The sequence below is a fragment of the Echinops telfairi genome, unplaced genomic scaffold (genome assembly GCF_000313985.2).
Source record: "Echinops telfairi isolate 266 unplaced genomic scaffold, ASM31398v2 ScPeMD7_9;HRSCAF=40, whole genome shotgun sequence".
Taxonomy (NCBI): Eukaryota; Metazoa; Chordata; class Mammalia; order Afrosoricida; family Tenrecidae; genus Echinops; species Echinops telfairi.
In genome coordinates, this window is record NW_022103906.1 from 33,898,148 (window position 1) to 33,914,585 (window position 16,438).

General features: G+C 43.7%; 1 protein-coding gene across 4 annotated transcripts in view; it reads right to left on the reverse strand.

Moving 5' to 3' along the window:
* Positions 1 to 16,438, reverse strand: part of TACC1 (transforming acidic coiled-coil containing protein 1) — an 84,143-nt gene that overhangs the window by 27,623 nt on the left and 40,082 nt on the right. Inside the window, exons 3-7 of one of the 4 annotated variants that reach the window (XM_030884546.2) lie at positions 14,354 to 15,470; positions 11,496 to 11,531; positions 10,170 to 10,230; positions 6,469 to 6,676; positions 3,933 to 3,985 (exon numbers count right to left, since the gene is read on the reverse strand). In XM_030884546.2, coding sequence (XP_030740406.1) covers positions 3,933 to 3,985; positions 6,469 to 6,676; positions 10,170 to 10,230; positions 11,496 to 11,531; positions 14,354 to 15,470 — 1,475 coding nt within the window. The remainder of the gene's footprint in view (positions 1 to 3,932; positions 3,986 to 6,468; positions 6,677 to 10,169; positions 10,231 to 11,495; positions 11,532 to 14,353; positions 15,471 to 16,438) is intronic. The other 3 variants (XM_030884547.2, XM_030884549.2, XM_004696220.3) reach the window with 3 other exon arrangements.

The following is a 16,438-nucleotide window of genomic DNA, read 5'->3' on the forward strand; positions in this document are numbered from 1 at the left end:
GCTATATCTTTTGATAGCCGGGCACCATCAGCTTTCTTCACCACATTTGCTTATTCAACCGCTTTGTCTTCAGCGGTTGTGTCGGGAAGGTGAGCGTCATAGAATGCCAATTTACTAGAAGAAAGTATTCTTGTGTTGAGGGAGTACTTGAGTGGAGGCCCAATGTCCTTCTGCTACCTTAATGATTTAGAATTCTTTAAAATGGAAATTTTGCTCTAAAATGAAAACTTCTGAAAAGCAAGAAGAGATGTAACCCCCTCTGGCCTTACTGATCTTGTTCCAGCCCCTCCTGACCACTGGCCATGAGCCTGTAATGGGAATGTGCGTCCAAAGAACACAGAAAGGCTTAGCAGAGTAGATGTGGGGTAGAGTAGAACTGCTCCCTGGGGTTTTGGGGCTGTTGTCTTGACAGATACGAATCGCCAGCACTTTCTCCTGTGGGGCTGCTGGGTAGGTTTGAACCTCTAACTCTGTGGCTGGTAACTGAGTACAAGCTACCGTGCCACCCAGGTTCCTGCTAGATTACATAGGTTCCTTTAATCTCTTCTGATTTCTAAGGGAAATTCATTTCATGATGTTCATGTACATACACACTTTCACCTACCGGTTCCAGAGACAAGTAACCTGCATTCTCCTCTTTCACCTATTTCCCTATGGACATCACACTCCCGTACTATACTGTAGAACTTAACACTTTCAACATTTCATGTTATTAGTTTTCTCTTCCCAACCACTTGGGGTGAGGCTCAATTGTGGATGAATAAACTGGGGATCAAGGAGCTGAGCCAATTTCTTTTGTGCTCACGCAACGCTCCTTACAGATTCTCTGTCCATTCAACACACCCTTCCTTCAATCAATAGCAGAAAGTGCTCTTTTGGTACATGGCAAACTTCAAAGGGTCTAGCTGCCCAAAGTGCACTCGGAGGCGGTGGGCAGTGGTGGGGAAGTGAAATTACTTGGAATGTCTTTTCTATTCCTAGTCTTTGTAACTCCCACCCAATAACTAGGTGGAGGATGCAAATAAAGTGTAGAGGACTCTAACTCAGGGACTGGCCAATTTTTCCATTCTACTGAGCATAAAGCGAGCCATCTCAGAGGCAGGAGCTGAGAATCCCATGACCATCAACAGAGAAGAGCCAAGAGTGGAATGCACTTGATGTATAGGATGTACAAGGATGTATAGAGAGGCAGCAACAGTATAGAGAGGTACTCAGAATGGCAGGTTTCTCCGTCCATGGACTGAGTGGCCTAAATAGTAGGGCGCCCTTTGAGTTTTTATCAGTGCTAAAAGAGCTTTGTAAGACCTGCAGAGGCCAAGAACCAGATGGAGGCATGCTTGCTGGCAAGGCTGAAAAGAAAAGCCTTAGGCAAACCCCCCCCCACAAAACTGTATCCTAAATATTTCTCATCCTGATATGTAGCTTCCTAAGCTTTCCTATTAAAGCTCCATCATCGTGCACATTGTCTGTGAATTCTGTGTAGCCATCACATTGGGTTATCAAACCCAGCAGAGAGGCAGGGGAGGGACGGTTGGGGTCAAAATAGGGTCAAGCAGGTTGGAGGGTGGAGGTCTGTCTGACCTCTGCCTCCAAGGAATCATGCTTGGGCAGTTGCAGTTTGCTCCCAACATCCTGTGCACCCAGAAGAGGCCAGAAGTGGAGTTCATGCATTTCCTTGGAGAGCTATTCCAACCTCATCTAGGAAGGGACAGTGGACGCCACTCTCTTTCAGAGATATGAAACCTGCACTTACAGTTCTGTGAGTGGCTGTGCTGGGCTGGCCCAGCTCTCAAGAGAGAATCAAATGAATTTTCAGGCAAGGGTGATTTTATCCTAAAGCAAGCGTCCCTACTAAGTGAGGCCCTTCTGAAGGAACAAAGTTCCCAACGCCTGACACGTCTGTGCCCACGCCTCCTCCTGAACATCTGACCCGGCTTCTATCGGCTCTTCCCTGTCCAGGTCAGGCTTTGGAGGTTTCACACTCCTTCTACAACCTCTTAGAATATACTTCTTTGAACTGTCAGTGTGTCATGAAAACAATTTAGTAGGTCAAAAGCCGCCATTAAAAATAAAATGGAATAGAAAAATATCAGGTCCCATGAAGACAGGTAAATAATGCTTTGTGACCTGTGTTTCATAAACACAGAAACATGCACTCGTTTTGATATATAAACATTAGTCAAGACGCAAAATGTCCTTTGACCGCGGATCAAGATAAAGTGTGAGCTATGACTTCATTCACTCCTAGAACTTCGGCCTATCACTTGCTCCGGAGGGCCTTCAAGTCTAGTGTTGACAACCCAGGAGTTAATCTTGAGTTGGTGTCGTGCATTGAAACGACCCATTGGGCACACACATATAGACTGGTCCCACAGGCGTCCTTTGTACGTTACTAATTGACTGTGTCCTCATTCAGCAAAGAGAGTCCAGATTCCTTACTGTCACCAAGCTCACAGTCTTATAGGGAAGGCTAGGAAAACAGGAGGTGACGTGAAGTGGTGAGGGCAGAAAGCTGAAAGGAATTCTGTGTGTCTAGGTGGTTTTCCAGTGTGCAAGGAGGAAATAGCTGCTGCTGGACGGGGTCCCAGGGCCCCAGGGTGGAAAGCCACTTAGGTCACAGTAAGTGTAGGAGTTTATCCTTTCTCCTGAAGACAAGGGCAGCCCATGGAAAGATTTAAGTAAAGATAAACAAGACTAGTTTTGCGGTTAAAACCTACCGTATATACTCGAGTATAAGCTGACCAGATTATCTGCTGAGGCACCTAAAAAATGTGCTGCATAACTCGACTTATACTCGCGTATATACGGCATTTCCCTGGCTTCTGTGAAAGGCTGAAATTGAGAATGAGCCTGAAAACAGGGAGAGTAGCTGGGAAACTGCTACAATGTTTAAAAAACAAAACAAAACAAAACAAAAAACCTGGAGGTGGCCACAGGACCCAGCAGTCGATGGATTTACAAGATATTTTGGATATAGAAACCACAGGTCCTGCTGATCTTGTTTGTGGGAATAAAAGAAGAGCCAGAATCCCCGGGTGCGTGGGGTAGACAGCACCTGCTAAAAGGAGGCTTCCCCTTGGGGTTGGGTAACAGTCTCATTGTCTACATGGATCTTCTACTCAGAAACTCTTAGGAAGTTCAGCAACTGGCTCTCACCTCACTGCCATGACAGCTACCAATGACCTCAGAGTATCAACCCTCCAGATGCTGAACTATCACTGATCCCACGACTCCCCACTTAAAATACCACCATGACTTCCTACTGTGAATTCCAAACCTTTTGGCTGAACACCAACAGCTCCTGTCCAAAGGGCACAGTGTCCTCTGATCACACAAGATGACTAATATTAGCACTTCCTTTGCACTGGCCAGTTTTCCATCTGGAATGCTCCTTCTTGCCTTATCCCTTCCTCTTCCTTTAGCACTTAGCTCCAGTGGGAAGCCTGGCTGGCCCAACTGGAACCAAGGGGTAGGTGAACATTAGCCCCCCAGGAATGGGACATGCTGACGTCGACAACATCAACTCTATTATATTTGTGCCAGAGAAGTAGAACCTGAATTTGTTACAAAGAAACAACAGACTCAGCCAAATGCAAACAGAATAGCTGGCCAGTACTCCTCAAAAGAATCAAGGTCATGGAAGACAAAGGTTGAGGGACCGATCCAGATTGAAGGAGTGTAAGAACACGACCACGGAATCCAACTGCGTGATCTGGAGTTGGATCCTGTGTAAGGAACAAAACAAACCACTAAGGGACACTGGATAGCATCTGAGTAAGCTTTATAGATTAGTCTGTGTGTCACAGACGGCATTTTTCACCCATCATCTGGTACCGACTAGAACTTATTTAGTGGACTAACAGACTGGAAAACAAATGACGGAAAGAAAAAAACACCCCTCCCAATCCCCTTCCCCCCATTTAAAGACTTACAGGCACGGCAGAGTCATCCTTCTCCATCTTCTGGCCCAGTTCTTTCTCTAAGCCTAAAACACAGATAGTCAGTTTTATGCTTATCCTAAGAGGTCAGTTCCTTCAGCCTCCTAGTGGAAGACTTGAGATTGCCAGTGCAGGCCAGAAAGGCAATATGAACACAGGAAAGGTATCAAGAATTTGAAAGGGGCGCTGGCATTCTGCTGACCACGGTGCTATTCGCTGTGTAGTCTACAATATTCCAAAGAAAGAGGAGTGCAGTTAGCCATCAACTAAGCACCAGCAATCCTCAGGTGGGACCAACAGCGAAGGCTGCCCTCTTGTGTTCATTGGACATTTTGCAAATAAGTCACACTAACCATGGCATTTTATGAGTTAGAACCCATTCATTAACACTGAATGCGATTTTACATGCTCTTTAAATTCCAGCCCTAAATGGTACTTTCAATCTAATTAAAGTAGCAGGTAAGAATGTAAGCTTTAGATTTCAATACTTGCAAAATGAATTCACTATCCTCCCCATGCCCTTCAGCTTGGCTTCCTTGCTATTCTACTACCAGGGGCAACAATGCCAACAAAATTAAACAATAAAACCCCAACAGGATGCTTTAAAAAAAAAAAAATTTTTTTAGGATGCTTTTTCTAATGAAGAGACTAAGTGCTCATTGCAAAACATTTGAAAATGCATTTTAAAAAGAAACATACAAACTCTTAAGGTTACAATCTTCCCCAGAACAATGACCAAATACTCTTGCAGTGCAATACCTGTCAAAAATTGCAAACAGGAATGGGACCTGCTCAAAATCCCTCCTCCCCCAAAGCTAGAAGATCAAGTCCAAATTCCTTAGTCTAACTTCATTTCCTATGTGCCCTGTACTCACAGAAAGCTTGGGGGCATCTTACCCAACAGTCTATTCCTTCTAAGCCCTGCAAGAGACTCACATTTATGTAAAGATCAAGAGCCAGCTCAGAAGTGATGGACTATCCCATGAAATCCAGTCGCCCCAGGCCCACAACCAGGACAGCTTTATCAGTCACAATGTAACAGTTTGTATAAATCCGTTCTGCCCAGAGATGGCCAGTTCCTGCAAAGCACAGCTAACTAGTTGCTCCAAGGACCTTGAGGACAGCACAGTATCTAACAGAACTCAAGCGCTAGCCATTGAAGGCATTTCTTCCTGATGTGGAATAATCTAACTAGTTCAGCAAATATTTACCATGTACCTGCTATATATTTGGCACCAGAAGGAATTCAAAGACAACCCTCTTGTAGTCCCTAAGCTCAAGAAATCTGTATGTTACTTTTCTGTTATTAATGGACAGCACGGGCGCTATGCAATGGGAACTGTCAGAAGAAATGTGGTGGGGGTACAAAGGACAGTGGGATCCATGTAACATGGGAGCAAGACCTACAAGAATGGGCGAGATATTATCCAGGATGGCAAAGAAAGGTCTTTCAAACAGAAGAAACAGCGATAGTTGCAAGTATACTCAGGATTAACTCCAAGTAACTGGGGCATCGAAGGCAAACCAAGCCTTTGGGAAAGATGACAAAGCAGAAGGAAGCTTTGGAAGGAAGCTGGGGTAGGGGTAGGGACCCGGAGCCTGGGGGACATGGAGACACCTTGCTCAGAGTCTTGACTTTCCACCTGCTTCCTTGGTTTGATGGCTGAGTATGTTTTGTTTTTCTTTAATGCCTTAGTATAAAATGCCTTGGTTTGTATCACATTGCTGAAAAGGACCTGTCTTTTCAACAATACTTAAGGCCACAGGAGTAATGTAGGATTTGGAAATGGGAGTTAGCTTTAGCTTGTTGTGAAGACTCCAATAGCAAGAGGGTCCAGCCCAGGTTAGTCTAGGTTCTTCACTAGAACGCTGGAAAGGACTCAGAGCTGTGGTCTGTTCCAATCCCCATCTGTGAGCAGGAAAATTGATAACCATTAAAAAAAGGAAGAGAAAGCTGTCAAGTCTAATCAAGGTGACCCTAATTTGTAATCATTTATCACAACATTTATAATAGTCTAATGTAATAGAAACAGCCTCTCCACACTTAGCAATTGTGGTTAAATATACATGCAATCAGACTGCTTGAGTTCCAATCATAGTTCTACCTGATAAATGCTTGCTAACTGATGTTGGGCAAGTTTACCTTCTGTGCCTCACTTCCCTTCTCTGAAAACTGGGGGAATACTACTATCCTGTGAGGAATGACTTACAGATGCATTTCAGAAAAGAGTCAAATGTACAACATGTTCATAGACCACTCTAAGAGAAGGCCACATTCAAATAAAATCACAAGAAAATTCAATCAAACTCATATATCAGCATCTCTTGGGCATCCTGCCACACTTACCCAATGTCCCTAGTACTCCCCTAACACCTTTTCTGTCTCTCTCTAGGTAAAGTAAGAGGCGAAGCAGAGATCAACTTCACGAATCTACCTATCAACTGATCCAATCTAAGACCCCTCTGGTTTCTGCCTTTCAGACATTGCTAAACCTATGTGCATTAGAAAGATGAAGATATACTTCCATACCTGCTTCTGAGGATGAAAACGCATGATTTATGGTAGACACAGGAACATTGGAACATTCAAAGTACTCCAGGTCTTCCTCTGGCTCACCTTTCACCTCGGGCCGGGCTGGCTTCTGACTAGAAGAGGTGGACGCCAGCTTCTCTTCATCAGTAGCATGGCCATCCCTATTGGAAATGTCGGAAATCTGGGAGAGCGCTGCTCCTTCGTCCTGGGCAATGCCACAGATAAAAAGACACTGTGAGTGTGGTGTTCCATTAAAATATATATATTTAAAGACTAGGCTGCCTACTTTGGAGGAAGGAGCTGCTAAAATCCTTATGCCCAGCTCCCAAGCATTGTCAGACACTGAAGGCCTAATGAATGGAAGCAGAACATTGTCGGAGACAGTGCCAGAGGGCGGGCCCCTGGGATCGACAGACCCCCCACTCGAAATATGACTGAGAAGAAGCTGATTTGTTTTTTCTCTAAATCTATTATCGTGAAGTTGTATATTGATCCTTTCGTGAAAATGTCCTTTCTCTCTTGTGGTATATTCTTTTTTATTCCTAATATTTTCTATTTATGTCTCTAGATTTTCTTTCTTTATTAAAAGATCACTTTATTGGGGGCTCTTACAGCTCTTATAACAATCCACACACCAATCATTTCGAGTATATTTGTACATATGTTGAATCATTATTTTCTAAACATTTACTTTCTATTTGAGCCCTTGGTATCAGCTCCTCTTTTTTCCCTCCCAGGAGCTGGTTTCTTGAAGTGGAGTCAACCATGGCCACTTAAGTCTCTCTCTCTTTCTCTCTCCAGATATATACCCACACATACATACATATATATGCACATATACATAAGACTGAAAAGTCAACACTTACATGAAACAAACAGGGAAGGTAAGGGGGCTGAGAAACTAGAGTACTGGAAACGAAACAACCAGACTGCAAGGAAGAAGGATGAAACAAGGGAAAATGAAATGAATGTCCCGGAACAATTTCTGTAGAAATTGTCAAATGAGGGAGGAACCGATCACAGGGATCTACATGTAACCCCCTCCCTGGGGGACGGACAACAGAAAAGTGGGTGGAGACATCGGACAGTGTAAGATATGACAAAATAGTACTAATTTATAAATTATCAAGGGTAGGGAGGGAGGGGGGAAAATGAGGAGCCGATACCAAGGGCTCAAGTAGAAAGCAAATGTTTTGATAATAATGATGACAACAAATGTACAAAGGTGCTTGACAAAATGGATCTATGTATGGATTGTGGTAAGAATTGTACAAGCCCCCAATAAAATGATTAAAAAAAAAGAAATTGTCAAATGAGAACCTAATTTGCTATGGAAACTAACCTCCCCAAATTTAACATACTAAAAAATTATTTTTATAACAACCTATTAAAATAATAAAGTATTTTTAAAAATTATTACTTTGTAGTATGGCAAACAACGACATCTTTGAAATGGGCCCCATTCTGGCCGGATGTTCAATACCATCAACCAGGATATATGCAAAACTAAGGAAAGGAGCTGGAGTCTTCCCATAAAACCAGGCTGTGTTGTTGGAGCCTATGTCTCTAATTGGAACACGAAGCTTTTCCGCCCTAAATTTGTTACCCAGGTAGTTCAAGTAGCAGTTCAAGACAGTGACTCTAAATTGTTTGCTTTCATATCTCCAACAATTTTCGTGAAGATCCATGTATCACATTGTATTTCAAGTGAAATCTAAGACTCTTAAAAAAAATCATTCTATTAGGGGCTCATACAACTCATCACAATCTGTACATACATCATTTGTGTCCAGCACATTAGTACACATGTTGACTTCATCATTCTCACACCTGCTTTCCACTTGAGCCCTTGGTGTCAGCTCATTTTCCCTCCTCCTGCCCCCGCTCCCCTGAACCCTTGATAATTTAGAAATTATTTTATATCTTACACCATCCAGCACCTCCCTCACCAACTTCTCCACTGTCCGTCCCCCAGGGAGGAGGTTATATGTAGACCTTGTCATCTGTTCCCCCTTTCTCCCTCACCTTCCCTCCACCCTCCCAATATCGTCTCTCTCCCCCCCCACTGGTCCTAAGGAGTTCATCTGTCCTGGGTTCACTGTATTTCCAGTTCCTATCTGTGCCAGTGTACATCCTCCAGTCCAGCTGGATATGTAAGGTAGAATTGGGATCATGGTAGTGGTGGGGAGGAAGCATTTAAGAACTAGAGGAAGATTGCATATTTCATCGCTGCTACACTGCACTCTGATTGGCTCATCTCCTCCCCCTTCTGCAAGGGGATGTCCAATTTCACCCAGATGGGCCCTGGTCTCCACTCTGTACTCCCCCTCATTCACAATGATTTTTTTTTTGGTCTTTGATGCCTGATACCTGATCCCTTCGATACAGGCTGGTGTGCTTCTTCCATGTGGGTTTTGTTCTGTTAGATGACCCCTTGTTTATCTTCCAGCATATGCGACCCCAGATTCTATGTAATTTGACAGCTTGGCACCATCAGCTTTCTTCACTGCATTTGCTTATGTACCCACTTTGTCTTCAGCATTCGTGACTCTTAATGTAAACTACCTAACTATACAGGATGTAATTCTTGTCCTTTTCTAAATTAGTGTTTCCCAAAGTGCATGATACTGTGCGTGTGCATGTGCATGTGCGTGTGCGTGCGCGAGCATGCTGGCACAATTCAGGGAGGCTGGAAAAAGAAGATAAGCAGATACCTAGACTTTTATCCTAGATCATGGGCTGCAGTACACAAGTTTTTAACTGCCAAGGAGCCATTTAATAGTTTTTTTTCCTTCTGAAAAGGGGTGGTAGGCCTAATAAATGTGGGTACCTATGGTCTAAATAATGGCTTTGCTTAATGCAATCTTGTGACCTGACACCCTGTGGCCCATATTAAATATACATAAATACGTACTTTAATGAACATTTTACCTAAGTCCTTTTCCTCTCTAAATTTTTATTTCCACTCCATCAAGAATTTACCCTAATGAAACACATTTGCATGTATAAAAGTCTTTTCACGGTCTTCTTGTTTTAGTTGTTTAAAATAGTTTAATTTTTATTAAATTTAGAAACTTTAATTCTGAGACAATTAAATGTTAATTTTTTCCCCTCCTAGAAGTTATCATTAAAAGTACTAATGTACAATTAATTTAAATATTAATGTAAATTGTGTTAAGCACCATCAACACAAAAGCAAATTTGTGTTAAAAATGGATCTTGCAGTTGAATGAGTAATGGTTTTTGTGTTTCCTACCTAGTTCATGGGCTCAGCATGACAAATATTATTTCTTACTACAAAGAAGAAATGATTAGCACTAGTTATATTTTCGCAGTTTTCATTCCTACCATTAAAACCAATAGGAAACCTATGTTAAGTTATGTAGCAAAACACTCTATCATCAACAGCTATTTTTAATGGTCTATCAGTTGACATGAGGCGCCCTGGTGGTGTAGTGGTAATGAGTAAGATGGCTAATTGCAAGATCAGCAGTTTGAAACCACTAGCTGCTCCAGGGGAGAAAGGAGTCTCAGAAACCCACAGGAGCAATTCTACCCTGTCCTACAAGTCACTAGGGGTTCACATCAACTCGATGGCGTGAGTTTCTATCAGCTGTCAACTCAAGTCCTCCGAGTTTGTTGAACTGGAAAATCATTTGACTTAGTCTGAGGCATTGCAGCAGCAGGTACAGACTTACCTGAGAACATGAATCCAGAGCAAGAGACTGAGTTTCACCTTTCTTCACCTTACAGCCACTCCTGGAAAAAAAATCAAGAGGTCGGTCTGGGGTCACGGGTGCACGTCTGAAGCATGGGATGGAGCAGAGCTAGCAGTATGTGCAGGTAGAAGCTGAAGCATACAGCGCCGCACAAGTCACACATCTACAGACTCGGGATGGAAACACCTCTCAAGCGTCTGAGGCGTTTCCTTCTGAGGGACAGGTTAAGCAGGGCACTACAGCGGGGCTCCTTCTCCCAATAGGCCCCCTTGCTGGCTTCTGTGATGTCAAACACCGAAGTAGACTGAGCCCACTGGTTGGTCACACACCATCAAAAAGCATACAGGGAGCAGCCCCAGCATCTACCGTGCCTCCATTCGTCCCAGCCTCACGTGCTTAGCTTTGACATTCTTTAGTGAAATCACCACACTTGACCAGATTCTTTAAAAGTCCTTTATTGCACTAAAAGCCACCAAAGTCTGGTAAGACTGCTCCCGCCTAGACCTGAGTGCTAAAAGAGAAGAAGGTGAAAAAGCAAACATATTTTTGTAAACCATGATCATGGCTAGTGAGTCAGCGATGGAAGAGACACACCATGTTTCGTGATAAGCCCAGAACTGGGGAAAGCACAGACCACCCGGGGACATTTAGATCAATACACGATTGGTGATTGTAGGGTAGGTTCGGAGTCTGTAGCTTTAACAAACTCAGAATTGTCGATGAAAATACCATGCCACCAAAAATCAACCAAACAAAAATTGTTTACATCTTTGTGCTGTATGTGTAAAACTAAAGCCAAGCACCCAGTTAGCAGATAGCGCATACCGGTGACCAGTTCTATCTTCTTTCCCTAATGCTCTTATTAATCAGGGCTACCTCGCCACAGACAGACTGAGTTTCCTCTGTTCAATAGACCCACTACTTTAAGACAGCAACAACCTGATCTTAGCAAAAAGCCAGCCATTCCCCCACATTAAATAACAGAGTAGTCCCTCAAGCCACCACGACGATGCTCTTTGGATTGGGGGTAAGCCAGCACTTGGTCTCTGCAAAGTGCCACGTGATGTGTGCCAAGCCGGGGAGCGCAAGCTCTTGCACCTAAGGTGGGCTGGTCCCCGCCCCTTTAGGTACAGGCAAATGCAAGGCTGAGCTGACTCATGATGTGGCAAATGAGATGCAAAAAAACCATCAGGTCAAACTCAGAAATGGAAGCCACATGCCATGGAGGGAAGGACTGGGGACAAGTCAGGGAGAACATGGTCCACAGACCCAGAGACAAAGAGAAACAATGGCGGGAGTACTTACAACAGAAAACAGAGAAATTTCACTTGTTCAGTAGTCCTGAGGCACCAACAAAATTAGACAGGAAAGGGACAGATGGAGAAAAAAAATCATGTGAAGACTGGAATATTTTCCTCCAAGTCTGATCGATGTAAAGTTTGTAAAGTTCTTTCTGTGAAGTGATATACAAATTTAAAATGGCACTATTCATGCATGCTACCACTGGTGAGTGAATGACTCTTGGGAACATGCACTCTGAAAGCTCTCAGAACGTGGTGGACACACTCAGGGCTACCACACAGACTTAGAGATGGAAAGAAAACGTCCAAACACCTGTAACTGCATAAAAATAGTATTTCACTGTTGAGAACATTTACTCAAATATATTTGGTTATTCAGGTCATGTATAAATAAAAATAGGCTTGAACATACGAGGAGCCTTCAAAATGCTCATGGGAAAGTTCAACTACCTTTTAATTACATTTTTCTGCAAGTTTTTTGAAGCCCCCTTATCTATCTGCTTTTTCCCTAGGTGTTTATCATTATGATGCTTAAAATGATTTCATAGTTTACCTTACTGTGTCTGCACAACTCTAATCATATTATGGGGTCCCCATTTTACAGGAGAATCTGAGAAGCCACACACACAAACCAGTAACAGAACGCCTATCCCCCCACTGGATCCTACCACCATGTGTTTATTTCCTGTCTTCCCTACAAATGAAAGGCTCCACTAGCCCAAATCATGTCACACAGGATTCTACCCCTCTCTCTGCAGAGAGGAAAAGGAAACAGGAGTTTTGATTGCACAGTCATTAAAGAAGGGGTGGGGTGAAATCACAGGATCTATCAGATCAAGAAGTTCATTCATCAAAAACAAAATAGGAGCAAAATGCTGCTTCTTAGGTGAGAGTGAGAGAATTCAAAAGAGTACTCTGTGTTACTGAATGAAAAGTGAGGAATAGATTTCCCTGCCTTTGATCCTGATTGAATATTACTATTCACAAGCATGGATGCCCTGGCTATGTATGCACTCCTACATGCTCACAAAGGAAGGTTGTCAGGTGACTTTGTTGGTAGGCAGAGGCATCCTAGAATTAGAGGAAGCAGCATAGCAGTGCCCAACACACACCCCAAGTGCTGCCCAGATATAGCGAGCTAATCTTAAAACCTGCAAGAGAACACTTGGGGGATATTGATCAATAATCTTTATCAGCAACTGTTTCACTGTTCATATGTAATCCAAGCTCAAGGATCAGATCAAGAGCTACTGATTGCATTCCATTCCCCGAACATACACCCGGGGGCTAGTCGACTGCTGCCTAAGAGCAGCCTGCCACACGGTCAGCCTTCTTGGTCCTAACACTGGCCTCACTGCCATCGAGTCAATGCCGACTCAGTGACCCTAGTAGACAGGGTAAAACTGCTCCTGTGTTTCCAAGACTGTGACTCTTTATGAGATCAGAATGTCCTGTCTTTCTCCATAGAAACAGCTGATGGTTTCAAACTGCTGACCTGTCAGATCGTAGTAATGCCTGTCCCACCTGGGTGCACTAAAATGAGTACTTCTTTTTGAACCTCTGGAAATGTCACATTCTCTCCGATACAATTCACCAATCCTGCCAGCTGGCATTTTTGTTATACTTAGGGTGAAAAGTGTTTTCCAACTGATGGATAGCACCACCACCACAGCGGTTGCTAAGGAGGAGATTCCAACTCCAGGAGCCCCCGTGTGTGGAGGGCAGAACTGCTGCAGCGGGTTTCATGCTGTGAACTTTGGAAAGCAGGTGGCCAAGTCTTTTCTTCCGAGCATCGCATCACTAAGGTTTCCATTGCTAGCTCATTTATGCCACCCCGTGACTCTATCTATAGTGACAACTAAAAGCATGGTATGTGATACTTCTTTCTCATTCCTCCTTTTCATATTTCACCTTCCAAGTCACTGGGCTTTCTTTATATCTATTTTTAAGCAAAAAAAGTCATAGGGAACAAAGGGACATACTGTTTCCCACTCGGCTTCATTATTGTGATATGGTAACCTTATAACAAAGGCATCCTACTGGCACAATGGTTAGAGCCTGAAGCTTACAGCCTGGGAAACCCTCTGAGGTCTTTCTACTCCGGCCTATAAGATTGCTATGAACCTGAATTGACAAGACAGCACTGGATTTACATTCCTAAGAAAATTAAAATGACACTTGCTCCCAGCAGTTACTCTGCAAACTCCACAGGCCACGCAAAGGAGGTGGCTCCACATTTCCCATGAGAAAAACTGATTGTTAGGAGAGGGCTTGTAGACTGTATACAATAAAATACTAATTTATCAGATGTAATCATTCCTGACGCTTACTGGAGATGAACCACCTCGCTGATGGACCCACAGACTACAGAACGAGTAGAACTCTCACCAACAACCAGTGGAGCAGCTTTCTGTGTAAGTGGGAAGACTCGGAGGTGCCCTTTACGGCCATTTTCCTCATGCTACTGATGCTAGACTTTCTGTTTTATCTGAGTATGATGGCTACCACCGACAACTTAGATTTTGCTCACAAAAGGAATTCTAACAGCCCAGATGGGATTTCTGAAAACCATTGAGTCTTGATCTACTCATCTCACTCTCTCTCTATTTAATAGGAAAAAGTTACCCAGGGTGGGTGGGGGAGAGGCAAAGATTAGGATTCTCCAAAATAAGGCAGCAATCTAAAACTGACACATATGCTATCTCTGATCCCACACAACAGTTCTAAACAATGTTGTAAGCTTTGTGTCCGCCCTGCTGTGCCTCAAAGATACAGTCAGTTCCCTGGACTAAAGAGAGCTGGCTGCCAAGCCCACAGAGAATACACAGAACACACCACCACCCAGCACCCATCGCCACTCACGTTATTAAACGCGACTTTGCCTTCTTGGGTGATTCTAAGATTTCATTAACATGATTACCAGTGGAAGAACAAAAGTCGTCGCTTGTTAATGTTGTAGTTGGTTTAAAGGGATCCATGGACTCATCAAAGTTATCTGGATCAAAGTGATAGGAGCCCTGGGAGGAAAGGGGTGGGGAGTCTTGCAGAGAGCGGCCTTCAAAGGGATTAAAATTGGGGTCATCCCACTGGCGAGGCTCCAGCTTAGACGATGCGTGGGGGGCAGGAGGATCTTCTGCTTTGGGCTCTGAAGGCTGGTCTCCACCTTTGGCACCTACTGGTTTACCGACACCATCTTTCTGTGTCTTGGGAGTCAGTTTGTTACCCAGCTTCCGGCCCAGTTTCCTTGGAAGGGCTTTCTTGGTCTCTAATTTGTCCACATCTTCTGTGAAATCAAACTCCAGTTTCAGAGGGGAGCCTCTAGACTCTTCTGGCAACTCAACCCCTGATTCATTAGTGTCATTGCTGAGAGTGACTGAAGTCTCTTTTGCTTCCGTGGGAGATTTCTGGATCCTGGCGTCTCCGGGCAAAGAATTTGTGTTCCCGTCCATTTCATCCACACTGACTGGATAGGATGCTTTGGGGAGAGAGGTGCCCTCCAGCACAGCTTCAGTTTCAGAGACCTCTGCACTATTCATTTTCTTTCTCAGGAAGACAGGCTTCGGCTTTCTTAGCTTGCTTCTGGTGGGGGCTGGCTCTGAACCGGAGATTCCAGTCTTTAGATCAGCTTCTGTGGCGGCCTCAAGTGTAGCTCCCATGTTGCCATCTGTCATTGCCTTGTCCCAGGTGGCTTCTGGTATACCAGAGGGCAGAGGCCCCTCCAAGATTGCAGTTACAAAGCCATGAGACGTATTTGTCCCAAAAGCCTTGGGGACATCTGCAGAATCCTTGGTTTCTACTGAAAATGGCTTCACTATGGAAACTTTGCTACTATCATGTTCAGGTTCTTCTTTGAAATCCTTGACTGGGTGAGAAACAAGGGCTGTTTGTAGTGCCCCATTTTCTGAGGGTTTAGGGCATGTCTTGGATGAAAATTTTTCAGCCACTTCTGCTACCAGCTGTTCATCATCTTCTTGTGATTCTAAAATAAAAACAAAACAAAACCGACTATTATTAAAGAATTACTTTTTTGGCATTGCTGAATATTCTCTATTAACTAAGGGCAAACTGTAAGGTCTACCTGCTTTGTTTTTATTAAGCGTCTTTAAAGTCTGACACAAGGAGCCACACTGGATTACATCGTGTTGGGGTGCTAACCACAAGGTCAGCACTTCAAACCCACTAGCCTCTCCAAGAGAGAAAGATGGGGCTTTCTTCTGCAAAGGTCTACAGCCTGGGAAACCCACGGGAGTTCTCCTCTGTCTACAGGGTTGCTAAGAGTCCCAATAGACTCGACGGCAGTGAGTTTTGGTAGGTCTGGCACATCAGTCCCTGGGTAGTACAGAAACGGTTATTGTGTTTGGCTGCTTGTTAACTGAAAGGTTTGCCATGAAAGAAGGACCTGCAATCCACTTAAAAAACAAACAAAAAAACCAGCCACTGAAAACCCTATCAAGCACAGTTCTACTCGTGGGGGCCATTCATGGGGTCACCAGGTGTCAGGATCAACTCGACTGCAGCTGCTCTGTTAACATTCAGCCCGAATGGCAGCACAACCTCCAAGAAAGCAGCTTGTACTAAACCCTACGCTAAATATGTCGTACCTCCACTGGTGTATGGCTCATTATCCAAGGGACATGGATGGCCATTATAACAAGCCAGCTAGGAAAGGACTAAACATGCTCAACTGTCAGGTATATTAATGTGTTGTCAACTATATGGATAAGATGTCAAAATTTTAAAAGTTAACGTTGGTCTGGAAGAATCTTCAGATACCAACTGCCTAATGTTTTCATGGTCAGAATTTCTTGCAGAAAGCAGATTTGAAGCTTTTGCTTTATGTTTTGGTTTACTTTTGCTGTTGTTGAGAATAGATACAGCAAAATACACACCAATTCCAGCTTTTACATGTACAATTCAGTGACACTAATTATGTTCTTTGCTTGTGAA